This window comes from Aotus nancymaae, unplaced genomic scaffold, assembly GCF_030222135.1.
Source record: "Aotus nancymaae isolate 86718 unplaced genomic scaffold, 86718_ANA_hifiasm-v0.15.2.pri h1tg000016l, whole genome shotgun sequence".
Classification (NCBI taxonomy): Eukaryota; Metazoa; Chordata; class Mammalia; order Primates; family Aotidae; genus Aotus; species Aotus nancymaae.
Window position 1 is genome coordinate 35,106,511 of NW_026988428.1, and position 26,544 is coordinate 35,133,054.

General features: G+C 44.5%; 2 protein-coding genes across 3 annotated transcripts in view; one reads left to right on the forward strand and one right to left on the reverse strand.

Annotated features, from left to right (window-relative positions):
• DAZAP2 (DAZ associated protein 2) lies at nucleotides 1-5,285 on the forward strand. Of its 2 annotated transcripts, none has more exons than XM_012450222.2 (4): nucleotides 1-108; nucleotides 1,262-1,380; nucleotides 1,851-2,096; nucleotides 3,821-5,285. In XM_012450222.2, the coding sequence occupies exons 1-4, from the start codon at nucleotides 96-98 to the stop codon at nucleotides 3,947-3,949; spliced, it is 507 nt and encodes a 168-aa protein (XP_012305645.1). In that variant the 5' UTR covers nucleotides 1-95; the 3' UTR covers nucleotides 3,950-5,285. The 2 variants fall into 2 exon arrangements, with proteins under 2 accessions (XP_012305645.1, XP_012305646.1); XM_012450223.2 differs by having other exon boundaries at nucleotides 9-108; nucleotides 1,851-2,019.
• Nucleotides 4,339-26,544, reverse strand: part of SMAGP (small cell adhesion glycoprotein) — a 30,072-nt gene continuing 7,866 nt past the window's right edge. Inside the window, exons 3-4 of the mRNA XM_064376785.1 lie at nucleotides 8,093-8,170; nucleotides 4,339-7,283 (exon numbers count right to left, since the gene is read on the reverse strand). Of these exons, the coding sequence (XP_064232855.1) occupies nucleotides 7,105-7,283; nucleotides 8,093-8,170 (257 nt within the window). The 3' untranslated portion in view covers nucleotides 4,339-7,104. The remainder of the gene's footprint in view (nucleotides 7,284-8,092; nucleotides 8,171-26,544) is intronic.

Sequence of the window (26,544 nt, forward strand, 5' to 3'; positions counted from 1 at the left end):
CGGAGCATCACGTGACACGGAAGTGGCTTCGAACAGGAAGAGGACGAAAAAAATAACCGTCCGCGACGCCGAGACGAACCGGACCCGCAGCCACCATGAACAGCAAAGGCAAGGACAGAGGGCGGTAGAGGCCGTTGGGGGAAGTACTGCTGGCCCAGAGTGAGCGGGTCCGGGGCCCAGGGTCACCAAACGCCGGGCTTGGGGTGGGCTGCGCCGCGCTCCTCCGCCGGCTGCAGTCCAGCGGGCTGCGCCTGACGCCTTCGTCATCCCAAAATTACAGCTGCTCGCTGCCTCCGGGCCCTTTCTCCATAAAGTCTGTGGCGCAGTTTGGAACTGCGGGCTCGGGTGGTGGGGGGGCTTGACATGATGGGCATCCACAGGAGCAAATAGAGCGTTAGCGCAGGCATTCGCATAGGCCAATGGAGAGCCGGCGGAGGCGGGGCGCCGCGCTCCCGAACCCCCCGGCAGGGCCCGAACTTAACTAGTGAGTTGCTGGAGTTGGTGCGGGGGCCGGGGCCTACGATGTCTCTTTTCTCCTTTCCTTCGCACCCCCTCACCCTTCGCTGGCGGGATCAGAATTTCTCCCGTTTTCTGTGATGGTACCAGTGTTTCTGTCAGAACATGATTCCCATAACCCAGGAACAGGCTGGGGCGGGGGGGGGGAAAAGAAATAGAAAAAAAAAAAAAAAAAAAAAACACCCCAAACATGATCCCCCGCATTTCCAGTGAGGACATTCCTCCTCACCCTTCAGCCCTGCACTTTTTTCCCAGTCTCACGGTTCACTTCCATCATTCACACCCTTTGTTTGGGAGTCGACCTTGAATAGTAATCTATAAGGAAAATCAGAACTACTGTTACCCACGAAGACTGGTGTGGTTGTAGACAGGCTGTAGAGACTACCTAGAGCAGAGGCACCCTTGATACGCCAGAACAGCAGCAGGCCAGAACTTCAGGAACAGGTGCCCAGACCTATCCTGCATTCCGGAGGGAACTTGGGCCCAGCTAGACTTTCCCCTTACATCGGTTTGTTAGTAAAGGCAGTGAGCAGTGCCTTTCCTGTGGGGTCAGAATCCAGCACCTTCCATTATAAGGGTGCAGAGACAACGCATATTTTCTTAGTTCGAGGAATCAGGCCCTCTGGGGCAGACTATTTGCAAATCCCCTTCCACTTGCTCCTACTAAGTTAGCTACCCAATATGACCTGCCTCATTTTGGTAGCTCTGTGTAGCAGGCAACCTACATTTGTTTCTTGTCTTCCAGGTCAATATCCAACACAGCCAACCTACCCTGTGCAGCCTCCTGGGAATCCAGTATACCCTCAGACCTTGCATCTTCCTCAGGCTCCACCCTATACTGATGCTCCACCTGCCTACTCAGAGGTGCGTCCAGTTTGCCATACTTGGAACTAGCTGAGAATTCTCTTAGAGTGGTCCTTTAGTCCTTGATTAAGTCTCACTTCACATATTTACTCTTCACAAACAGAAGAAAATGGTCACACGAATAATCTGAAACACTGTATCATTTGGCAATTTTTGTCGGAGTTGAAAGTGCATTATTTGATGTTTTTGTGTTATTTGGCACCAGCTGAGGTGCGGGAGATGAATTTGCATTCTGTGATCCCAACCTTAGCTTTAGCAGGAAGTGATCCAGGAGAATATTGAAGGCCAGTGGAAAGGCAACTTGTATAATCTCACAAAAAGTATAACCTGCACAAGGAGAACTAAGAATTGGCTTATTTTAAAACAATTCTTGAAGTGCGAGGAAAAAAAAAAAAGAATTGGCTTATTAAAGAGATCTCAAATAGGAATGTCATAAAGTAACGTTTTGCCTTCTCTTCTGCCTCTTCTAGCTCTATCGTCCGAGCTTTGTGCACCCAGGGGCTGCCACGGTCCCCACCATGTCGGCCGCATTTCCTGGAGCCTCTCTGTATCTTCCCATGGCCCAGTCTGTGGCTGTTGGGCCTTTAGGTTCCACAATCCCCATGGCTTATTATCCAGTTGGTCCCATCTATCCACCTGGCTCTACAGTGCTGGTGGAAGGAGGGTACGATGCAGGTGCCAGATTTGGAGCTGGGGCTACTGCTGGCAACATTCCTGTGAGTATGACCTCATCAGAAAAAACTCAGCCCTTGTGTGTATTTTAACTTTCTGAAATAACTTCATATTCATTCTGTCACCATTCTTGGATGGTAGTTACCAGTGTTGGTGCAACTACCAACATCCAGTACTCAGAAAGTGTTTGAGGGGGCAGGAGAACTGTGGCAAGTGAGTAACGTCTCACTGGGGACTGAGTGAACCTGATTCTTTTGTTTTCATGTCTATCAAGTCCTCCTTGCTTTTTTTCCAGTTTATTTTGGTACACTGAACTAGTCTAGTAATGCTCCTTATTCATTCCATAAGCATTATTCCATATTTGCCATCAGCTTGGTGTTGTCCTAGGAACCCTGATGATGAAAAAGTAGAATGTATAATCTCTAGTAGGGAGCTTTTAGAAAGGTAGTACCAATTTTAGTTATCATTTTCTCCTACTTAATTCCCCAGTGCATGGGATTTACAGCCCAAATGATCCTTGCTAAGACCATCTACTCAGTAACTACATGCTAGAGATGAGGTGAATATGTATCATTAGAGAGCCTTTAGTTATCCAGTAGTTTTTTTTTTTTTTTGAGACAGAGTTTCGCTCTTGTTACCCGGGCTGGAATGCAATGGTGCGATCTCGGCTCACTGCAACCTCTGCCTCCTGTGTTCAGGCAATTCTCCTGCCTCAGCCTCCTGAGTAGGTGGGATTACAGGCACGCGCCACCATGCCCAGCTAATTTTTTGTATTTTTAGTAGAGACGGGGTTTCACCATGTTGACCAGGATGGTCTTGATCTCTTGACCTCATGATCCACCCGCCTCGGCCTCCCAAAGTGCTGGGATTACAGGCGTGAGCCACCGCGCCCGGCCTTATCCAGTAGTTTATTCAAAAACTATGTAGGGGCTGGGCTCAGTAGCTCACACCTGTAATCCCAGCATTTTGGGAGGCCGAGGTAGGTGGATCACCTGAGGTCAGGAGTTTGAGACCAGGCTGGCCAACATGGTGAAATCCGGACTCTACTAAAAATAAAAAAATAGCTGGCATGGTGGAGGGCACCTATGATTCCAGCTACTCGGGAGGCTGAGGCAGGAGAATGGCTTGAACCCAGGAGGCGGAGGTTGCAGTGAGCTGTGATCACGCCAGTGCACTCTAGCCTGGATAACAAAGTCAGACTCTGTCTCAAAAAAAAAAAAAGATTAGCTGGGCATGGTGGCAGATGCCTGTAATTCCAGCTACTTGGGAAGCTGGGGCAGGAGAATTGCTTGAACCTGGGAGGCAGAGGTTGCAGTGAGCCAAGATCCCGCCATTGCACCCCAGCCTGGATGACAAGAGTGAGACTCTATCTCAAAAAAATAAAAACTAAAAAATTAAAAACTATGTAGGGACGCTGTGGGATTCTAACATGGACCTGGCACCTTGTCCCTGTTTTGGAAATGTGAGTAGGGCAGTGGTTCCCTACCCTCGAAATGACTGTTGGTCTGGCCTGTTCATATTCACAAGGAGTCCTAGGCTTCATCTTAGAGCTGGAACCCTTTGAATGAGTGGTAGGCTCCCTTTCCTGTTCTTATCTTTGGGTTCACAGAAAATACAGACCTACTTTAGAACTCAAATTGATAGCAGAACTAGCTCCTGAAAATGCAGTTAGCACATTGCCTTATCCTAACAGGCCTTTGCTTCCCCTGTGTCCCCTTCCCTTATATTAGCCTCCCTGTGCCCATTCTATTATGTCCTTTCTTTTCAGCCTCCACCTCCTGGATGCCCTCCCAATGCTGCTCAGCTTGCAGTCATGCAGGGAGCCAACGTCCTCGTAACTCAGAGGAAGGGGAACTACTTCATGGGTGGTTCAGATGGTGGCTACACCATCTGGTGAGGAACCAAGGCCACCTTTGTGCCGGGAAAGACATCATATACCTTCAGCACTTCTCACAATGTAACTGCTTTAGTCATATTAACCTCAAGTTGCAGTTTAGACACATGTTGTTGGGGTGTCTTTCTGGTGCCCAAACTTTCAGGCACTTTTCAAATTTAATAAGGAACCATATAATGGTAGCAGTACCTCCCTAAAGCATTTTGAGGTAGGGGAGGTATCCATTCATAAAATGAATGTGGGTAAAGCCGCCCTAAGGATCTTCCTTTAATTTCTCTGGAGTAATACTATACCATACTGGTCTTTGCTTTTAGTAATAAAACATCAAATTAGGTTTGGAGGGAACTTTGATCTTGCTAAGAATTAAAGTTGCCAAATTATTCTGATTGGTCTTTAATCTCCTTTAAGTCTTTGATTTATATTACTTGTTATTAAATGGAACACATTAGTTGTCTGCCTTTTCCTTTCCATCCCTTGCCCCACCCATCCCATCTCCAACCTTAGTCTTCCATTTCCTCCCGCCAGTCTCCATTGAATCAATGGTGCAGGACAGAAAGCCAGTCAGACTAATTTCCTTCCTTCCTTGCACTTCTCCCCACTTGTCATCTTTTAACTAGTCTTTCACAAGGATCCTCTGAAACCCCCTCTGTGCCCCAAGCACAGATCCCATTACTTCTGCTTTCATATCTCCTCAGGCAAAAGTGGAGGGTGCCTTTTGGGCCCTCCTCATAGGTTGTCTCTGCATACACGCACCTAACCCAAATTTGTTTTGGTGCCAGAAAAACTGAGCTATATTTGAACAAAGTTATCGTGCAAACTGTACTGTGAACAACAGTTGGTTTAATATGCGAGGGGCAAGGAGGAGGATGGATTTCAAAAGCCTGATTGATGTGTTTAGAGCCAAATTAAGAGGAGTTTTCAGATCAAAAATTGGTTACCATTTTTTGTCAGAGTGTCTGATGCAGCCACACTTTCGGCTCCCCAAAATTTACCTAGACTGGGTTAATAGGGTCATTATTGTGAATGCCTCACTACAAAATGACTTGAGTCCAGTGAAATCTCATTAGGGTTAAGAATATTTCAGGGATCCTTTAATGTTTTGATTTTTGTTTTCTGAAATTGGATTTTATTTTATTTTATCTTATAATTTCAGTTCATCTAAATTGTGTGTTCTGTACATGTGATGTTTGACTGTACCATTGACTGTTATGGAAGTTCAGCGTTGTATGTCTCTCTCTACACTGTGGTGCACTTAACTTGTGGAATTTTTATACTAAAAATGTAGAATAAAGACTATTTTGAAGATTTGAATAAAGTGATGAAGTTGCATTACACCTCACTGCAAGGATTCTTTACTTAGCTTGTTTTTAGATTTCTTCTATGTCTTTATATCCCATCTAGAATTCAGCTAGGTGCTGCTGCTGCTGTTTCCTTTGATAAAGCTTTGAAATAAAGGCAGGAGTACAAGCCTAAGACTTGACCATTTTCATGAATTCCATTCCAGATGTTCAACTTTTCATCATTTTACTTCCTAACCTCTTTCAAATTCTGGAATTTAGGACCTAAACTTAGAAATGAGGGAACCATCGATTCTCCTAACTTCCTCTAAAGTTCAGCTTGAAAACCTTCTGGTATAGCAATTTGTATACGTTCAGGATGACCTTCAGTTTCTCCAGTGTTCTATGTGGAGAAATACTGAAAACTCATGGAATCTAGGCTGCCAAGATGGATTCCTCAGCTTATTTATTTATTTATTTATTTTTGAGACAGGGTCTCGCTCTGTTGCCTAGGCTGGAGTGCAGTGGCACAATCTTGGCTCACTGCAACCTCTACATCCCAAATTCAAGTGTTTCTCCTGTCAGCCTCCTGAGTAGCTGGGATTACTGGCGTCTGCTACAACACCTGGCTAATTTTTGTATTTTTAGTAGAGAAGGGGCTTCACCATGTTGGCCAGGCTGGTCTCAAACTCTGATCTCAAGTGATCCGCCCGCCTCAGCCTCCCAAAGTGTTGGGATTACAGGCATGAGCCACCGCACCCGGCCAGATTCTTCAGCTCTTGGTCTTACCTTGGTTGGGTTTGGGCTTGGACAACGGAGGCAATTCATTAAAACTTCAAAGGAGATCTAGCTTAATTCCAAAGTGAACAATATCTGACGAGCTAATAATTTATACCAAAATGTGCCTTTTAAACATAACTCATTTTGAGACTAAGCAAAATCTAAGAAGCCTCTTGGCTTGATTCTGAGAATACATAGTGAAAGGTCGTAGGTTGATTTTTCCTGGTTCCCTCTGTATATACATAGATGGGATTCTGGGAAATTCTGGCCCTTGCCAATATGGAGGCTTAAACCAACTCATTTCCCAGGGTACATTTCTAATGATGTTCCTCTGGGACAAGGTTCCCTGTACCATCTTTGTCTCAAACCCCTGAGATAGTTCTGAAAACTTCTGGAACTTCCCTAGGGTTCTTATTGCTTGGGAGAGAACATATGCAAAGGAGTTAAATAGGGAAAAGAAAATGTCAAAAATGTTTAAGATAAGTCAAAATGTAAAGGTATTCTTGCACATGAGAATCTCATTTCCGTAGCAATGAAAATTTTAATTTGGATAAAAATCATGTAAGCATGAGGTTGCTGGGGAACATGGAAAGGAGGGGCTCAGATGAGGGGATGTAGCACATTTATCAGGAGGTAAGATCTCCATAGCTTCCTACCCCTCCTGGCCTGGCGTTTTGCTGTGGTATCCAGCCTCTGGGAAGAATCTTGTATGGAGAGCATCTCTACTGGGGTTATCACGAGGTGACCAGGTAGGGGACAGAGTGGAGCAGCTGATCATCCTAACTCTCTCTTCTCTCCAACCTGTGAAAAAACATGACTGCGCACATATTCAGATGTCCCCTGGTATAGCCCCACCTTGTTGGCCAGCTGCAAACCACCAGCTCTAATAAGAGGGCCAGGTTAAAGGCACCATAAGCAGCTTTCTCCACATCCCTGGTCCCTGGAGTCAGTGATGTCAGCATTTGGGACTGCGACCTGGCTGGAGCTTGGATTTGCCCACATCAATCAATGCTTCTCCCTGGCTTCAGAGAAAACTTTCCCGTAATAAGCAGTCAATGAGTTAGTGCTGGAGCCAGGAATAAGCTCCTTGGGGCCTGGGAGTCAGATGAAATATTCCTCCTTCTCTCTGCTCTTAACCAAGTCACTCTCCATCTGGACAACGGCACTGGGCTCGCCTTCTGTAGGTTCATAGGTGACGTAGCTGCCTTTGTTCTTGTACAGGTAAAAGAAGATCAAGATCACGACCGAGAGCAGGATGAGGAAGACCACGGTGATAACAACTTGGAAAGGAGAGGGAAAATGTAGAGATGTTTCAGGATTGAGGATGTCTCAGTAATTCCTGGAGCCATCTGTTTAGATGATTTCCTCACCATTTTCATAAAGATCATCTTGTTTTCGTTAACTAGTGTCCACTTCCATCCGAACCCATGTTCCCCCTGATTTCCATGGCACATAACAGCTGGAGTCTCTTGGTGCTTAAGCTAAGGACATTTGCTTTTGATTTCTGACAAAACTGAACTCCCTCCCAAACCAGTTCCCGATTCTTATGATAGAAACGGGAAGCAGCAAAACAGGAAATAGCTTATCCTAAACAGGAAGTGGTTTCTCTGATCCTCCCCCTCTTCCTCACCCACTCAACCAACGACATATATCCTCGTCCCTACCCACGTACTCGAGTGTAACGTCCGTATGCATATCTATTTGTGGCCACCTCCCAACCTATCATTTACTGGTAATGCCTCTGACAGAACCCTCTGAGTCTTTTCTTTTCTTTTTATTTTATTTTATTTATTTATTTATTTTAAGACGGGGTTTCACCATGTTGGTCAGGCTGGTCTTGAACTCCCGACCTCAGATGATCCACCCACCTCGGCCTCCCAGAGTGCTAGGATTACAGGCGTGAGCCACTGCGCCCGGCCGTTACCCTCTGAGTCTTTTATAGCTCTCTGTGTGTGTGTGTGTGTGTGTGTGTGTGTTCGTTTTAGATAACTTGCCTGAGTGAGCCCATTAATGGATTTGGTCAGGCTCTCTCTGGTGAGAGATGCCCTTGATCCACAAGGTCCCTTGGAGTTGGCTCAGAGTCTATTACCTGCAATAAGTGCTGTGCTGGCTCCATCTTCTGGGGACAGGGCTTCAGTGGGCCGTAAAATTGGGGTGGTCACCAGTTCTGGAAAATTTAGAAAAGCGGAAAAGGAAATGGAGAGAATTCTTTTGTTTGAAAGCATTATGTTTGGCCTTCAAATTTCACCACCCCACCTTCTTCCCTATCTATCATTTAACTCCTATAGTAAATCCAAATAGAAAATCCTAGAGCATGGAGGAGAAAATAAACCACCACCCAAAGACAACATGTGGATGGATTTCTCCCTGCATTATACAGTGGTTAAGAGCAGGGGCTATAGAGCCTGCCTGACTGGGTTTCACATATGAACTCTGACCTTTACTAGCTGTGTGACCTTGGGAAAATTACCTAACCTCTATCTGCAAAATGGAGGTAACGACCTACTTTAAAGAGTTGTGACATTGAATAAGCTATTATTAGGAATGCATATTTCTACATAAGTGAGATCAAATGAAATGTACATGTACATAAAGATTATATAGCATGTACATATATTTAGATTATATAGCATGTGCATTTTCTTGGAGCATTCTTACAAGCTCTTTGTAAACATTATTTTAACATAATGAAATCATGCTCCTCTCCTATTAAAAACCTTTTTCTACACTTCCAGGATAGGCCCTGCAATTTGAAAGGTTCTGAAACAGGCCTCTCCCCTACCCTAAAATAGATCCTGTATCCTCTCCTGCTATGGGTTTATTTTTCCTTCAGAACGTGAAAGTCATACCCAGGGACAGAACTGGACAAAATGAGTGGTCTCCAGAAGTCCCTTTTAAGTGTTTACACAGGAAGTCTGGAAGCCCTTCCGTTCTTTCCTATTAGCATTTTAATGTAGCGGTTACTGCAGGGTAGAGGTCTCCTGGGGAAAAGCGGCTGGCTGACCCTGGCATCACCCACAGGAGGCACCTGGACCTGACTGGCATCCCATAAATAGCAACACTCACCCACTGCCTCCTCTTTGCTAGGCCCTGTGCTAGATGGAAGGTCAAGCAAAACAGACACGGGCCAGCTTCCCGGGCTCACCCTCCACTGTACCCCACAGCTTGCACGGTGAGCAGCTGCTGTCAGTGCACTTAGGAAAGCGTGCAGCTGAGGGGCCTTATCTAGTCTTCCAGCCAGAAGCGACCTCCCCAGGGAGGAATATCTAAGCTGGGAGCTAAAGCAGGGATAGGAGTTTACTGGGTAACAGGGATGGGGCAGATTCTAGGCAGAGAAGAGCCTGGGTCGAAGCTGTGAGACGGGGGACTGAAAGGCCAGCATGGCTGGAGCAGAGTGAGCATGACTCCCGTCCAGTACCTGACACATTCGGGTTTCCACCCCAAGCAAGTGAAATGAGGGCATCCGCAGTGGTCTGGTGGGCCGTGCTAAGAGGGGCCAAGAGTGTTGAGGGGTCTCTCCACATGGGCCCAGGGGAGGCTGATGAACCATCCTGGTCCCACAATAGAGAAAGCAGAGGCAGGCTGTCCAGGGTGCTTCCCCCTCCCAGGGTCAGGCCAAACCTTTCTCCGCTGGTCCCCACTCTTTGTCTAGGAATGGTGGTACCCTCAGCCACTCTGTGGCCTTGGGCAAATGGTTATTGTGGTGTTTTATATAAACACACACACACACACACACACACACACACTCACTCTCACTCTCTCTCTCTCTCTCTTTCCAGGTTTTCATCCAGTTCCTGGCTCTTAATTCCCACAGACCCTGTCAGTCTTGTGTTATGATGTGGGTGTATCAGACCGCAGGAGTGGGCCTCAGGAAACAGAATCTCTCCAGCCTTCTCCTGCCCTCCCTTCACCTGCCCCAAGGCAGGACTCTAATCTTCCCCTGCCTTTCCAATGGTGGCTCATAAGATCCTCATTCCAGAGGGAGAAATTGGGAAAGGAATGCTGACATCATGAAGCTTCCATTAAAAACTTAAGAGGACGGCTGGGCATGGTGGCTCATGCCTGTAATCCCAGCACTTTGGGAGGCTGAGGTGGGTGTATTTCCTGAGCCCAGGAATTTGAGACCGGCCTGAGAAACATGGCGAAATCCTGTCTCTACCAAAAACACCAAAAAAAGAAAAAAAATTAGCCAAGTGTGGTGGTGTGCACCTGTAATCCCAGCTACTTGGGAGGCTGAGGAATGAGAATCACTTGAGCCCAGGAGCGGGAGGTTGTCATGAGCCAAGATTGTGCCACTGAATCCCAACCTGGGTGACAGAATGAGATCCCATCTAAAAACAAAAACAAACCTCAAAAAACAACTAGCTGAACATGCAGAGGTTCCTGGAGGATAGTGCACCCAGGGAGGGCATGGAAGCTCCGCCTCCTTCCCCATACTCACCCTACACATGTCCTCATTTGTATCCAATGCAATATCCTTTATAAAAAACCAGTAAACACATTGTTTCCCTGAGTTCTGTGAGCCACTCCAGCAAATTAATTGAACCCCAAAGCCGGCATTAGCAAGGCTGGGAACTCCAACTTGAAACTGGTTGGTCACAAAATTTGGAGGCCGGGACTTGTGACTAGTGTCTGAAGGGAGATGTAGCCTTGGGGACCCAGCCCTCAGCCCTCAGTGTTTGTCACTATCTCCAGGTAGATAGTGTCGGAATTGAATTGGAAGACACCCATTTGGTGTCTGCTGCGGAACTGATTGCTTGCTGGTGCAGAGAAATTCTCAAATATTTAGGGGTCACAGAAGTCTTCTATGTTGACTGTTGTGTTGTGAGAACCGAGGAAAAATGATTTTAGAGCTTGTCTGAAACAGTTATACATATTTTTTTTTTAGACAGAGTCTCTCGCTCCATTGCCCAGGCTGAAGTGCCGTGGTGTGATCTTGGCTCACTACAACCACTGCCTCCTGGGCTCAAGCAATTCTCCTGCCTCAGCCTCCTAAGTAGCTGGGATTACAAGTATGTGCCACCATGCCCAGTTAATTTTTGTATTTTTAGTAGAGATGGGGTTTGACCATGTTTGCCAGGCTGGTCTTGAACTCTTGGCCTCAAATGATCCACCAGCCTCAGCCTCCCAAACTGCTGGGATTACAGGTGTGAGCCACTGTACCTGGCCTATACATTTTGATTCATTCATCCATTCTCATCTGTTACCCATAGGAACTACATTAACCAACACTGAATGAAGTTCTACTGTGAAGATTAAATGAGAGAACATGTAAACAACATATAGTAGCTACTACTTAAATATTATTTAAGGTGACTTTGTTCATATGCTTAGCAATTAAAAGGAAAAGCTGGCCAGGCACAGTGGCTCATGCCTGTAATCCTAGCACTTTGGGAGACCAAGGTGGGAGGATTGCTTGAGGCCAGGAGTTTGAGACCAGCCTGGGCAACACAGCAAGCATCTGTCTACAAAATATATATTTATATGCATTAGCCAGGTGTGGTAGTATGTGCCTGTAGTCCCAGATACTCATGAGGCTGAGGTGGGAAGATTGCATGAGCCCAGGGGGTTGAGACTGCAATGAGCTAGCACTGCGCTACTGCATTCCCGACAGTGAGACCCTGTCTCAAAAAAACAAATAAAAGGGAGAGTTGCTCCGGGTTTGAATCCTGCCTAAGCATATGACTAGGTGACCTTGAGGAAGTTACTAAACCTCTCTGAACCTGTTCCTTTTTTTTTTTTTTTTGTTTGAAACAAGGATCTCACTATGTTGCCCAGACTGGAGTTCAATGGTACAATCTTGGCTCACTGCAGCCTTGACCTCTTGGCCTCAAGCAATCTTCCTGCCTTGGCCTCCCAAAATGCTGGGATTACAGGCGTGTGCCACCACGCCTGGTGGTAACCTCAGTTTTTTCATCTGTGAAATGGAAGTGTGGTATACAGCTTCTAAGATGGCTCACAGTGATTTCTGCCTCCTGGTATCGACACTCTTGTGCATGCCTCTCCTCTTGTATACAGGTTGAACCCAGTGACTTGCCTTTTTTGAGATGGAGTCTTGCTCTGTCACCCAGGCTGGAGTGCAGTGGCACGATCTTGGCTCACTGCAACCTTAGCCTTCTGGGTTCAAGTGATTCTCCTGCCTTGGCCTCCTGAGTAGCTGGGACTACAGGCACATGCCACCATGCCCGGCTAATTTTTGTATTTTTAGTAGAGACAGGGTTTCACCATGTTGGCCAGGATGGTCTCGATCTCTTGACGTCATGATCTGCCCGCCTCAGCCTCCCAAAGTTTTGGGATTACAGGTGTGAGCCACCATGCCTGGTCATCCAGTGACTTGAATTTAACAGACTATGGCAAAAATGATGGCATGTAACTTCTGAGATTAGGTTATACAACACTGTGACTCCCATCAAAGAGAAGCCCTGAAGTTTATCTACCCGGTCATGACTTCACACCTCTCACCATGCACTTTCCTCCCCAAAATCTCCCAGGGCTGCACTCCATCTTCCTACCCTTGATCCAGAGTTCTATACAGTTGTTCCTAGTTTTGTTTTCTTTAAACATTTGAGAATTTAGAATGTACGAAGCATTGAGAAGATTAATGTATGTCAGAAGCTTGAAGTAATTTCTGTTCAATTATCAACAATAATTTACTTTGTACATTAGGCTGAGTGTGGTGGCTCATGCCTGTAATCCCAACACTTTGGGAGGCAGAGGCAGGAGGACTGCATGAGGCCAGGAGTTTGAGACTAACCTGTACAATATAGTGAGACACCATCACTATTTATTTTTTTTAAAAGAATATATGAAGGAGGCCAGGTACAGTGGTTCACTCCTATAATCCCAGCACCTTGGAAGGCCAAGGCAGGTGGATCGCTTGAGCCCAGGAGTTGGAGACCAGCCTGGGCAACATAGCCAGACTCCCATCTCTAAAAAAAAAAGTTAGCCAGGCATGGAGCCACACACCTATAGCCCCAGCTACTTGGGAGACTGAGGTGAGAGAATCATTTGAGCCCAGGAGGTCCAGACTGCAGTGAGCTGTGATTGTGCCACTGCACTCCAGCCTGGGTAACAGAGTAAGATCCTATCTCAAAAAAAAAAAAAAAAAAAAAGGATAAAGGTGGGAAGAAACCAGATGATCACAATTAAATACAGACAGTTATGCTACAAAGTGCTCTTTTAACATGAACTAGCTCAACAGTGACAGATAACTTAGGGGAATGATGTCAGTGTAATGCAGAAGTCATGTTGGTTTATATGCAACTTCTTTATTTTTAGTTTATTTTCAGTTATTTATTCTTTAATTTTAAAAAATTGAGCAGCCCCTAAAACCAAAAGTGGTTCAGAGGACTCCCCACCCTCTTTTGCTTTAGTGTTTAACATGATCAGAAGCAAGCTTTCTCACAGCTAGAGAACATTTTAGCAATATAGGAAGACCTTAAGAAAAAAATTCAATAGAATGCCTTGCTGGGATGCAGCTACTGGTTGGTTTCCATTAATATGAAGCCATCTGGTGAAGCAGAAAGTGCAGATGAAGAAAAGTGCAAATAAATTTACCTCAATATTTAAAAAATGGCAAGAAGGCAGATCTTACATCAGATTTTTTTTTTTTGATCTAGAGTCTCTCTCTCTCTCTCACCCAGGCTGGAGTGCAGTGGTATGATCTCAGCTCACTTCAACCTCCGCCTCCAAGGTTCTAGCTATTCTCGTGCCTCAGCCTCCCAAGTAGCTGGGATTATAGGCGTATGCCACCTCGCCCAGCTAATTCTGTACTTTTTAGTAGAGACAGTTTTGCCATGTTGGCCAGGCTGGTCTCGGACTCCTGACCTCAGGTGATCCACCTGCCTCAGCCTCCCAAAGAGCCGGGATTACAGGCATGACCCACCATGTTTCCTTTTTTTAGATGTAGATTCCAGAGAGCTTTCTTTACTAATGGATACCATTTCATCAAAAATAAAAATCTGGGCTGGGTGCAGTGGCTCACACTTGTAATCCTGGCACTTTGGGAGGCTAAGGGGGGAAAATCATCTGAGGTTAGGAGTCTGAGACCAGTCTGGCCAACATGGTGAAACCCCGTCTGTACTAAAAAATACAAATATTAGTTCCACGTGGTGGTGGGTGCCTGTAATTCCAGCTGCTTGGGAGGCTGAGGGAGGAGAATCACTTGAACTCAGGAGGGAGAGATTGCAGTAAGCCAAGACCATGCCATTGCACTCCAGCCTGGGTGACAGGAAAAAAAAAAAAAGAAAACACACACCCCAGGGTATAGGCTGCAAAGGAATGACTAGGACTTAAGGTTCATTTAAGGTTAATGCTAGTGGAGATTTAATCTGCCAACATTTTTATTGGGGCTGCTACTGTATTTGTGAGGGCTCTGGTTACAAAGTTTCATAAGTTTTGAGTGGTCTGCCCTAAACCCTGTTTTTTTTTTTTCTTTTTCTTGTAAGCCCTCTTATTTTCAGTAATGCGATTTCAGAATGTGAGTCTTTTAAAAAATGCACATAAAGCCGGGCACAGTGGCTCACGCCTGTAATCCCAGCACTTTGGGAGGCCAAGGTGGGCGGATCACGAGGTCAAGAGATCAAGACCATCCTGGCCAACATAGTAAAACCCCGTCTCTACTAAAATATAAAAATTAGCTGGGCGTGGTGGCGCATGTCTGTAGTCCCAGCTACTCGGGAAGTTGAGGCGGAAGAATTGCTTGAACCCGGGAGGTGGAGGTTGCAGTGAGCCGAGATCGTGCCACTCCACTCCAGCCTGGTGCCTGGTGACAGAGGGAGACTCTGTCTCAAAAAAAAAAAAAAAACGCACATAAAATTTTAGAGCAGAAAGGCATATATTAGAGGCTATCAGAGACAAGAATAATGTCAGGAAGCTCTATGTAACTCAAGAGGCAAACACATTTGAAGGACAATTTAAAAAGCATTTGGAACAAGAACAAAGAAAAAGCTAGGCTTGTTGTTTGGGCCTGAAAGGGTCAGGTTGGAGGTAACAGAGAAAGCAGAATTCCCTCAGGCCTTTTCACCTCTGTCTCCTATCAAAGAGAACCATTTTTTTTTGCACTAAGGAGCAGTAGAGCCTTAGGGGACACAGAGTGAGTGAGCTCAAGTGAAGCAATGAAACCCAGCAAGTACCAGGCTAATCTAAAAGGGACTGGATGACAGCCAAGGGCACCGCAAGAACTTGTAAATAGGATTTCTGTTGGTGACACAGGAGCTTCTGAGAAAGAGAAAGGGGCTGGGAACTTGAAGGGACACGGAAGGAAGGCGGATTGTGTAAAGAAATGGTGAGCTGCTGGTGGCTCACACCTGTAATCCCAGCACTTTGGGAGGCTGAGGCAGGCGGATCATGAAGTCAGGGGTTCGAGACCAGCCTGACCAACATGGTAAAAACATTGTCTCTACTAAAAATTCAAAAATTAGCCGGGCGTGGTGGCACACACCTGTAATCCCAGCTACTTGGGAGGCTGAGGCAGGAGAATTGTTTGAACCTGTGAGGTGGAGGTTGCAGTGAGCTGAGATTACGCCACTGTACTCCAGCCTGGGTGACAGAGAAAGACTCCGTCCCCCTCAAAAAAGAAAAAAAATGGTGAGCTGGATGTGATTCCCCAGCAAAGTTCTAAGACACATTATTATAGCCTGTTTGGGGGGCTTTGAACTTGAAATAGCAAGCATTAGAAATCAGAATGGGAATACTGAGAGGAAGCTGGATCAGACAAGCTGCACAGCCTTCTTAGACTGAGATTCCAGGTTCCTAGACAGGGAAATTAAACAGATAGTTCAACAAGAATTTACCGAGTGTGTACTGTGTGCCAGGCTCTGGGCTTCTATTAGTGAACGACAGAGGCAAAAACCCTTACCTTCAGACTTCCTGCAAAGATTAAACAGAATTACCCAGCAGTCTCACTGCTGGGATGCTAGGTATGATCCCACAATCCCACTTCTAGGTGTATTCCCAAAAGAAACAAATGGACTTCAACTGATACTTGTGTATCATGTTTATAGCAGCATTATGCAATAGCTAAATAAAAGGTGTAACAACCCAAATGTTCATCAAGAGATAAATGGATAAACAAAATGTGATATATACATATCTTTAAAAAGAAAGGAAATTCTAAAAAAAAAAAAAAAAAAAAAAGGAAGGAATTCAGACATATACTACCACATGGATGAACACTGAGAACATGACACTAAGTGAAATAAGCCAGGCACAAAAGGACAAACATCTCAGCCTGGCCAAATGGCGAAACCCCATCTCTACTAAAAATACAAAAATTAGCTGGGCCTGGTGACAGGTGCCTGTAATCCCAGCTCCTTGGGAGGCTGAAGCAGGAGAATCACTTGAACCTGGGAGGTGGAGGTTGCAGTGAGCCAAGATCATGCCACTACACTCCAGCCTGGGTGACAGAGTGAGACTCCGTCCTCCCCCCCCAAAAAAAGAAAAAAAAAATGGTGAGCTTGATGTGATTCCCCAGCAAAGTTCTAGAACACATTATTACAGCCTGTTTGGGGGGCTCTGAACTTGAAACAGCAAGCATTAGTAACAGAATGGGACTACTGAGAGCAAGCCCAGGCAACAAAGTGAGACTGTCTCAAAAATAAAAATAAAAAAAATGACAAACATTATATGATTCTACTTATATGAGGTGCTTAGAGCAATCAAATTCATAGAGACAGAAAGGACTATGGAGGTTTTAAGGGGCTGGAGAAGGGGAAAATGGGGAGTTAATGTTTAATGGGTACAGAGTTTTAGTTTGGGAGGATGAAAAAGTTCTGGAGATGCATAGTGGTGTTGGTGAAGGTATAACAACGTGAATGTACTTAATACTGCTGGACTGTACACTTGAAAATGGTTAAAATGGTCAATTTTATGCTATGTGTAATTTTACCACAATTAAAAAACCCTCTCTTTATACAATTAAAGACAGATAATAAATAAAATAAATAAGTAAAAGATATGCTATATTAGATGTTAACTAGCACTATGTAGAAAAATAAGCAGAAAAGGAGATGGAAAGCTGGGAAATGGGTGAGAGTTGCAGTTTTTGTTTTGTTTTGTTTTTTAAGATGGAGTTTTTCTCTTGTTGCCCAGGCTGGAGTACAGTGATGCAATCTCAGCATGACGCAATCTTGGCTCACTGCAACCTCTGCCTCCTGGGTTCAAGCAATTCTCCTCCCTCAGCCTCTGGAATAGCCGGGACTACAAGCGTGCACTAACATGCCTGGCTAATTTTGTTATTTTTTGTAGAGATGGGGTCTTCCTATGTTGCCCAGGTTGGTCTCAAAACACCTGGGCTCAAATGATCCTCCTGCCTTGGCCTCCCAAAGTGTTGGGATTACAGGTGTGTACCACCCTGCCTGGCCCAGGTTTGTATTTTAAAGCAATGTTTCAGGCCAGGCGTGGTAGCTCACACCTGTAATCCCAGCAGTTTGGGAGGCCAAGGCAGGTGGATCACCTGAGGTCAGGAGTTTGAGACCAGCCTGGCCAACATAGTGAAACCCCATCTCTACTAAAAATACAGAAAAATTAGCCAGGCGTGGTAGCACATGCCTGTAATCCCAGCTATTTGGGAGGCTGAGGCAGAAGAATCACTTGAACCTGGGAGACAGAGGTTGCAGTGAGCTGAGATCACATCATTGCACTCCAGCCTGGGTAACAGGAGTGAAACTCCGTCTCAAAAAAAAAAAAAAAAGCAATGTTTCTCAAATTTTGTTGTGCATAACAATCTCCTACAGATCTCGTTAAAATGCAGGTTCTGATTCAGGAGATCTAGGGTTGGGCCTGATTTCCAAAGACCACGCTTGTGAAACCCTAAGACCACCATGTGGACAGGAAGCCCAAAGTTGCCTGCTGGAGGATGAGAGGCCTTATGGAGGAAAAGCAAGCACCCCAAGCTCAGCTGACAGCCAGCACCAACTGCCAGACATGTGAGGGAGGCCATTTTGGCCCTTCTAGCCTAGCAGACCTTCCAACAGCAATGCATGATTGAAACAGGGATTGATTTGAAAGGATCCCTCTGACTGCAGTGTGGACAATAGGCTGTGGGAAGGTGGGACACATGTAGAAGCAGGGGGTACCCTACACAAGTGCACAGTTGTATCTACCAAAGGGGGCCTTTTTCTTTTTCTTTTCTTTTTTTTTGAGACAGGGTCTCGCTCTGTTGTCCAGGCTGGAATATAGTGGTGTGATCTCAGCTTATTGCAGCCTCTGCCTCCGAGGTTCAAGTGATATTCCTGCCTCAGCTTCCTGAGTAGCTGAGATTACAGGCACGCACCACCATACTTGGCTAATTTTGTATTTTCAGTAGAGATGGGGTTTACCATGTTGGCCAGGCTGGTCTTGTGAACTCCTGACCTCATGATCTGTCCCGCCTCAGCCTCCCAAAGTGCTGGGATTACAGGCATCATCCACTGCACCTGGCCCCCTTTTCTAATTTGCATGACAGCATTGATTGCCTTTGCAGCAGCTCAGTGACAAAGTGGTGGGATTCTGAATACAATCTGAAGCAAAGACTGACAAGATTGGACATGGGGTGGAGTCAAGGATGAAGGCATTGAGTTATGTGAGAGGGAAGCCTGCAGGAGGAACACATTTGGAAGAAACACAATTGTTTACTAGATATCAAAGTTCAAATGTCAAGACTAGAATTTTGGGGCCGGGTGATGTGGTTCACACCTGTAATCTTAGCACTTTGGGAGGCCGAGGTCGGAGGATCACTTGACCTCAGGAGTTCAAGAGTAGCCTGGGCAACATAGTGAGACTTCAACTCTATTTAAAAAAAAATTATATATATATGTATATTATATATATGTGTGTGTGTATATATATATATATATATATATGAGGTTAAAAAGTCATTAGATACTTAAGACCATGGACTGAGTGAGATCACCCAGGAGTAAGTGCAGATAAAGAGGACCCAAGACTGAGCCGAAGGAGACTGGGGAGTAGCAGCCAAACAGCTTTCCCCATGCAGAGATCACAAATGACCTTTACAAGAGAAGTTCTGGTGAAGTGCTGAACACAAACCTGTAATTTAGGGTGAGTTCAAGAAAGAAATGGAAGGAGAGGAGCTGGAGGCAGAATATAAATAAACGCTTACACAAAATTGCTCTGTAAAGGTGAGCAGAGAAATGAGGCTGTGACAGGAAAGGAAAGGGAGTTCAAATTCGTTTTTCTGATGGGAGACACACCAGCATGTTTGCATACAGGTAAGAATGACTCAAGTGAGAGAAACAACTGATGAGGCACAAAAGTCCTTGAAGGAAAAAGATCTAGAGCACAGAGGGGCTGGCTGCAGACAGCAGCAGAGATGGTGCCATTAGCAGGAAAAGCCAGAGTATACGGGCACAAATGCAGGCAGCAGGTTCGTGGTGGGGGGTGGGAGGCTTTGGCAGTTCTCTTCTGAGAACTTTAATTTGCTCAAGAAAATAGGATCTTAACTGGGCCCGGTGGCTTGTGCCTATAATCCCAGCACTTTGAGAGGCTGAGGTGGGAGGATCACTTGAGGCCAGGAGTTCAAGACCAGCCTGGGCAACAAAGTGAGACCTTGTCTCTAAAATTAAGATTTTTTAATTTGAAATGGAGTCTTGCTCTGTCACCCAGGCTGGAATACAGTGGTACCATCTCCGGTCACTGTAACATCCCCCTCCTGGGTTCAAATGATTATCTTGCCTTAGCCTCCCAAGTAGCTGGGATAACAGGTGCCCGCCACCATACCTGGCTAATTTTTGTATTTTCAGTACAAACGGGGTTTCACCATGTTGGCCAGGCTGGTCTCGAACTCCTGACCTCAGGTGATCTGCCCTTCTTGGCCTCCCAAAGTGCTGGGATTACAGGTGTGAGCCACCATGCCCAGCCTACCCAGCCTAAAATAAGATCTTAACTGGGCCCAGTGGTTTGTACCTATAATCCCAGCACTTTGGGAGGCTGATGAGGGAGGATCTCTTGAGGTCAGGAGTTTGAGATCAGCCTGAGAACAACATAGTGAGACCTCCATCTCTACAAAAAAACCCAAAAATTTTAAAAAAACAACCAATAGCTGGGCATGGTGGCGCACACCTGTAGTTCCAGCAGTTTGGGAGGCTGAGGTGGAAGGATTGCTTGAGCCAGGAGTTCAAGACTGCAGTGAACTATGATTGTGCCACAGCACTCCAACCTAGGTGACAGACCCTGTGTCTCAAAAAATAAATTAATTAATAATTATAAAATATGATGTAAGATAATCAGTTGAGAGTGAGGATGGGGAGGGGGCTTAAGGAGAACTGAAGGTGCTACATGAGTACAGAAAACATAAGATAAGATTATTTATAGGCCGGGCACAGTGGTTCACTGTAATCCCAGCACTTTGGGATGCTGAGTTGGGTGGATCACCTGAGGTCGAGAGTTCAAGACCAGCCTGGCCAACATGGTGAAACCTGTCTCTACTAAAAATACAAAAATTAGCTGGGCATGGTGGTGGGCACCTGCAATCCCAGCTACTCGGGAGGCTGAGGCAGGAGAATCGCTTGAACCTGGGAGGCACAGGTTGCAGTGAGCCAAGATCGCGCCATTGCACTCCAGCCTAGGCGACAAGAGTGAAACTCTGTGTCAAAACAAAACAAAAGATTATTTATAATATTCTTGTGGACAAGGTAGGGAAATACAGCCTGGCTATAAGGCCTAAGTGAGGCAGTAATTGGTTGTCAAGGAATGAAGTGATGCCAGTCTAGACAGAGATTCTTTCACTGGGGTTTAACCTTAGTCGTTTTTGAACTGATATTGTTATGTCAAATAATGCAAGGGCCAAAATAAGGCCTTTACATAATTCAAAATAAAAATTATTAAATCATAAAACAAGCATAAGAAAGTCCAAGGCTGGGTGCAGTCATGCCTGTAATCCCAACACTTTGGGAGGTCAAGGCTGGAGGATTACGTGAGCCCAGGAGTTCACGGCCAGCCTAGGCAACATGGGAAGACCCTGTCTCTACCAAAAAAAAAAAAAAAAAAAAAAGGAAAAAAACGCTGATAGTTGAACCGTGAGGAGGGTTCAAAAGAATTGCACCACTGCATGCCAGCCTGGCTGACAGAGTAAGACCATATCTCAAAAAACATATATTGAACTTAAAATTCTTGGCAAGATTTTTTTTTGGTGTTATGCTTTTTTTTTTTTTTTTTTTAATGAGAGAAAGAAAGAAAGAGAAAGAAAAAGGGGGAGAGAGAACAGGATTCTAGCTCTATTGCCCGGGCTGGAATGCAATCTAAAAATAGGTATTAAAAACCTCTTTTATGCCGATAATTGTGCTTAACAACGGAGACAGGAAGGAATAAGGGAAGAAAGTAACAGACAGCCAACTAATATTTCATTTAAGTCTGTGAAATGCTATGCAAATGCTGAAGAGTGATTTACTTCCAATTTTCCAATTATGTGGTCACTTTCAAAATAGGTGTAATGTGATACTGAGAAAAATGTATGTTCTGTGGATCTGGGGTGGAGAATTCTCTAAATATTCACTAAGTTTACTTATTCCAGGTCTAAGTTCAAATCATAGATGTCCCTATTAATTTTCTATGTCGTTGATCCATCGAATATTAACAATGTGGTGTCAAAATCTCCCGCTATTATTGTGCGGGAGTCCAGGTCTCTTTATAAGTCATTGAGAACTTATCTTATGTATCTGGGTGCTCCTGTATTGGGTGTATATATATTTATAATCATTAACTCCTGTTGTTGCATTGATCCTTAATGTCCTTCTTTGTTTCTTTTAGTCTTTGTTACTATTAAAATCTATTTTGTGAGAGACGAAAGTTACTACTCCTGTTTTTTTTTTCCTTTTTTTTTTTTTGCTTTCCATTTAATTGGTGAATCTTCCTCCATCCCTTTGAGTCTTTGTATGTCGTTGCTTGTGAAATAGATCTGGATACAGCGTACCAATGGATTTTGACTTTTTATTCAATTTACCTGTCTGTGTCTTTGATTGGGGCATTTAATCCATTTAAATTTAGAATTAATATTAATATCTGTGAGTTCAATATTGTCATTTGATGCTAGCTGGCTATTTTGCCCATTAGTTGATGTAGATTCTTCATTATAGAGATACTCTTTACGTTTTGGTAAGTTTTTGGGATGACTGATACTGGCTGTTCCTTTCTGTTTGTAGTGCTTCTTTCAGAAACTCTTGTAAAGCAGGCCTGGTAGTGATGAAATCTCTGAGTGCTTGCTTGTTCACGAAAAATTTTCTTTTTCCTTCGCTTATAAAGCTTAGTTTGGCGGGATATGAGATTCTGGGTTGAAAATTCTTTTCTTTGAGGATATTGAATATTGACCCCCATTCTCTTCTAGTTTGTAGGGTTTCTGGTGAGAAGTCTGCTGTGAGTCTGATAGGCTTCCCTTTATGGGTAACGTGACCTTTCTCTCTAGCTGCCCTTAGAATTTTCTCCTTTATTTCAACCCTAGTGAACCTAGCGATTATGTGTCTTGGAGTTGCTCTACTGGAGGAATATCTTTGTGGTGTTCTCTGGATTAGCTGGAGTTGAGTATTGTCCTGCCTTACTAGATTAGGAAAGTTTTCCTGAATAATATCCTGAAGAATATTTTCCAACTTGGATTCATTCTCTTCATGACATTCAGGTACACCTATCAATCGTAAATTAGGTCTTTTCACATAGTCCCATATTTCTTGGAGACTTTGCTTATTCCTTTTTACTCTTTATTCTCTAATCTTGTCTTCTCGTTTCATTTCATTAAGTTGGTCTTCGACCTTTGATATCCTTTCTTCTGCTTGATCAATTCGACTGTTAAAACCTGTGCATACTTCACGGAGTTCTCGTATTGTATTCTTCAGGTCCATTAATTCACTTATATTCCTCTCTAAATTGTCTATTCTTGTTAGGATTTCGTCAAACCTTTTTTCAAGGTTCTTAGTTTCTTTACATTGAGCTAGAACATGTTCTTTTAGTTCACTAAAGTTCCTTATTATCCACTTTCTGAAGCCTAAATCTGTTAATGGAACGCACTCGTTCTCCATCAGGCCTTGTTCTCTTGTTGATGAGGAACTGTGATCACCTGTAGAAGGAGAGGCATTCTGATCTTGGGTATTCTCAGCCTTTTTACGCTGGTTTCTTCCCATCATTGTAAGTTCATCCACCTGTTGTCTCTGTAATCACCTACTTTCAAATTACGTCTCTGAGTGGAAGTCCAACTTGTTGATTCCCAGCCCCGAAATCTGAGCAACTCACTGTGCCCGCCAAAACAGCGGCATTAAGATTCGTGGTGCTTTTCTGCCCGGGAATCTCTGGTCTGGCTTCCCTCTTGAGTCCCTTCTTCAATCAGGTAAATAGGCAACTCTGCCTTCCTGGAGCTCCAAACATCGATCAGTCCCGTTTACTCTGCACCAAGAACTGCTGTGGTGGGGGGTAGGGGGGAGCCGGCAAAACCGTGACACCGGCCACAAGAGTTGCCCTGGCGACCCGTGGGGCTCCTCCGCTGGGAATCTTCCAGTCCATGGGTAACAAAAATTCGTCTGAAAGTGTGGCGTCCTCTCGTTCTGTGCATTTTCTCTGGGAGCTACAATCCCGAGCTGCTAGTGATCAGCCATCTTGGATCTCTCTCCAGTGTTATGCTTTATTGGTGCCTTCTACACAGGCTGAATTGGGTGCCCTTTGGGTAAATGCAGATCCTACAGATCCAGGGAAGATTCAACAATTTTTAAATTTTTTGTACAGATGGGGTCTCACTGTGTTGCCCAGGCTGGTTTTGAACTCCTGGGCTGAAGTGATCCTCCTGCCTCAACAACACAAAGTGCCAGGAGTATAGGTATGAGCCACTGTGCCCGGCCCTGACAAATTTGTTAAAGGCTTCAAAGCTAGAGGGGCAACCAGTAAACTGATAAACAGAGACAGATTTCAAATGACTGAAGAAATGCACCAAATTGAACAAGATGAGAATTTAACAAATTCCTCACTCTTGGGTTCAGGAAGCCAACTACTCACAGAGAATGGGGAAGCTATGGCTTAGCAGCATCATATGTAAAATACTTAAAGGGGGTCCCTAAAAAACCACTGACACCAGAGGATATACTCCAAAACAGCAGCAGGAGCTATTGTGTAATTCTTAATGATTTTAATTTTCTTCTTTTTTTCTTAGAGGCAGGGTCTCATTCTGTCATCCAGGCTGGAATGTAGAGATGCAATCATAGATCACTGTAACCTCAAACTCCTGGGCTCAGCCATCCTCCCACCTCAGCCTCCTGAGTAGCTGGTACTACAGGTGTGTGCCACCATGCCTGGCTAAATTTTTTTGTTTGTTTAGATGGAGTCTCGCTCTGTCATCAGGCTGGAGTACAGTAGCCCGATCTCGGCTCACTGCAACCTCTGCCTCCCAGGTTCAAGCAATTCTCCTGCCTCAGCCTCCCAAGTAGCTGGGACTACAGGTGCCCAACACAACTCCCAGCTAATTTTGCCTGGCTAAATTTTAAAGTTTTTTTTTTAGAGATAGAGTCTTGCTATGTTGCGCAGGCTGGTCTTGAACTCCTGGCCTTAAGGGATCCTGCCACCTTGGCCTTCCAAAGTGCTTGGATTACAGGTGTGTGCCTGATTTTTATTTTCTTTTATATGCTTTCCTTTATATTCCAAATTGCTTACAATGATAATTACTTTTATAATCATAAAAAGTTAAAAATTGCTGTTATTTTAGGCACCAGCAATATAAACATGGTCTGATAACGGAGGGCATAGTACTGCTCTACTTTGCACCACTCCTAGAATGCTCAGTTCATCTGGGTGTAACGATTGTTTTTTTTTTTTTTTTTGAGACAAGGTCTCTGCTAACTGTAACCTCCACCTCTTGGGTTCAAGCTATTCTCCTGCCTCAGCCTCTCAAGTAGCTAGGAGTACAGGCGGGCACCACCACGCCCTGTTAATTTTGTATTTTTAATGGAAACACAGTTTCACCATGCTGGCCAGGCTGGTCTCAAACTCTTAGCCTCAAGTGCTGGGATTGCAGGCATGAGCCACCGCATCCAACCTGGGTGTCACCGTTTTGAGATGAGCAGGCAAACCATGTCAGATAAGGAAAGCTTGCAAGAGAAAGCCCAGAGAGAAAAAAAGGGAGCCTAGAACTAAAATTCTATCTTCTAACATGCCAAGGCATGACCTGTACAAAAGAATGAACAGCGGAAACTGGAAGAAGACAGATGACTCCCCAACAGAAGGAAGAGCAAAACTGGATAAAAGCTAGGTGGCATCTTGGAGAGAGAATTCTTAGTACAGAATGGCTAATTGAACTAGCTGAGCATCAGAGCCCCTCTCAGCCTTAACTTTTGAATTTTTATAAATGGAAAGTGTTCTATTAGAATTCTCATTAAAACAAATTTTAAAATAAAAAATCTAGACATACTTAGAATGTCTATATGAAGAGGAATGATGAAATAAATTACAGGCCATCCATTCTGGAAACAGTTGCTAAAAGAATATGCTACAATATTACTGGGACAGGATATATCGTTAGATGAAAAAAGCAAACTGCCAGGTGGTATATGTAGTATGACTCCATCTTTGCTAAAAAAAAAAAAAAGAAAAAGAAAAGTATCTTGATCTAAAAGTCTTAACAACAACAACAAAACAAGTAAATTGGCAGGGTGCAGTGGCTCACGCTCATAATCCCAGCACTTTGGGAGGATTGCTTGAGGCCAGGAGTTTTGAATCCAGCCTGGGGAACATAGCGAGACCCTTGTTCTCTATATATTTTTAAGTAACCTTAAAAAAAACCCTATGCATATAGTTTGTACATAGAAAATGTCTAGAAAGCTATTTTCTGAGGGGCATGTATTACCTTTTAAATAAAAGAATATGTTTGGCAAGGTGGCTCACATCTACAATCCCAGCAATTTGGGAGGCTGAGGCCAGAGAATCGCTTGATACCAGGAGTTCAAGACCAGCCTGGGCAACATGGCAAAACCCTGTCTCTACAAAAAATACAAAATTAACGGGGAATGGTGGCATGCACCTGTGGTCCCAGCTACTTGGGAGGTGAGGTGGGAGGATCACCTGAGCCTGGGAAGGTTGAGGCTACAATTAGCTGTGATTGAGCCACTGTACTACAGTCTGGGTGAAATTGAGGCCCTGTCTTAGAGAGAGAGAGAGAAAGAAAGAGAGAAAGAGAGAAAGAGGAAAGAAAGAAAGAGAGAGAGAGAAATAAGAAAGAAAGAAAAGAGAAAGAAAGAGAAAGAAGGAAAGAAAAGAAAAGAAAGAAGAAAGAAAGAGAACAACCAACAACAAAATAAACTAAGTTCAGGAAAGCTGCTGGCATAAAAGGGGGAAATGCTGTATAGCTTTTCTTCCCTTCTCTCCTGTTTCTACCCCGTTTCTTTGTCCAAACAAAGGAATAATTATTAAATGGTGCTACGGTCTTTCCAAACCTTCCCTGCTCAGGTTTGAAAAGATTGTAGCACAATTGTAAGTGGAATATCAAAACAGAGGGACCATAAGATTGAAGGCCCCACCCAAATTCTAACCAACAGCAAATGACCTTCAAGATCTATTCTGTTCACTTACTCATTTTTT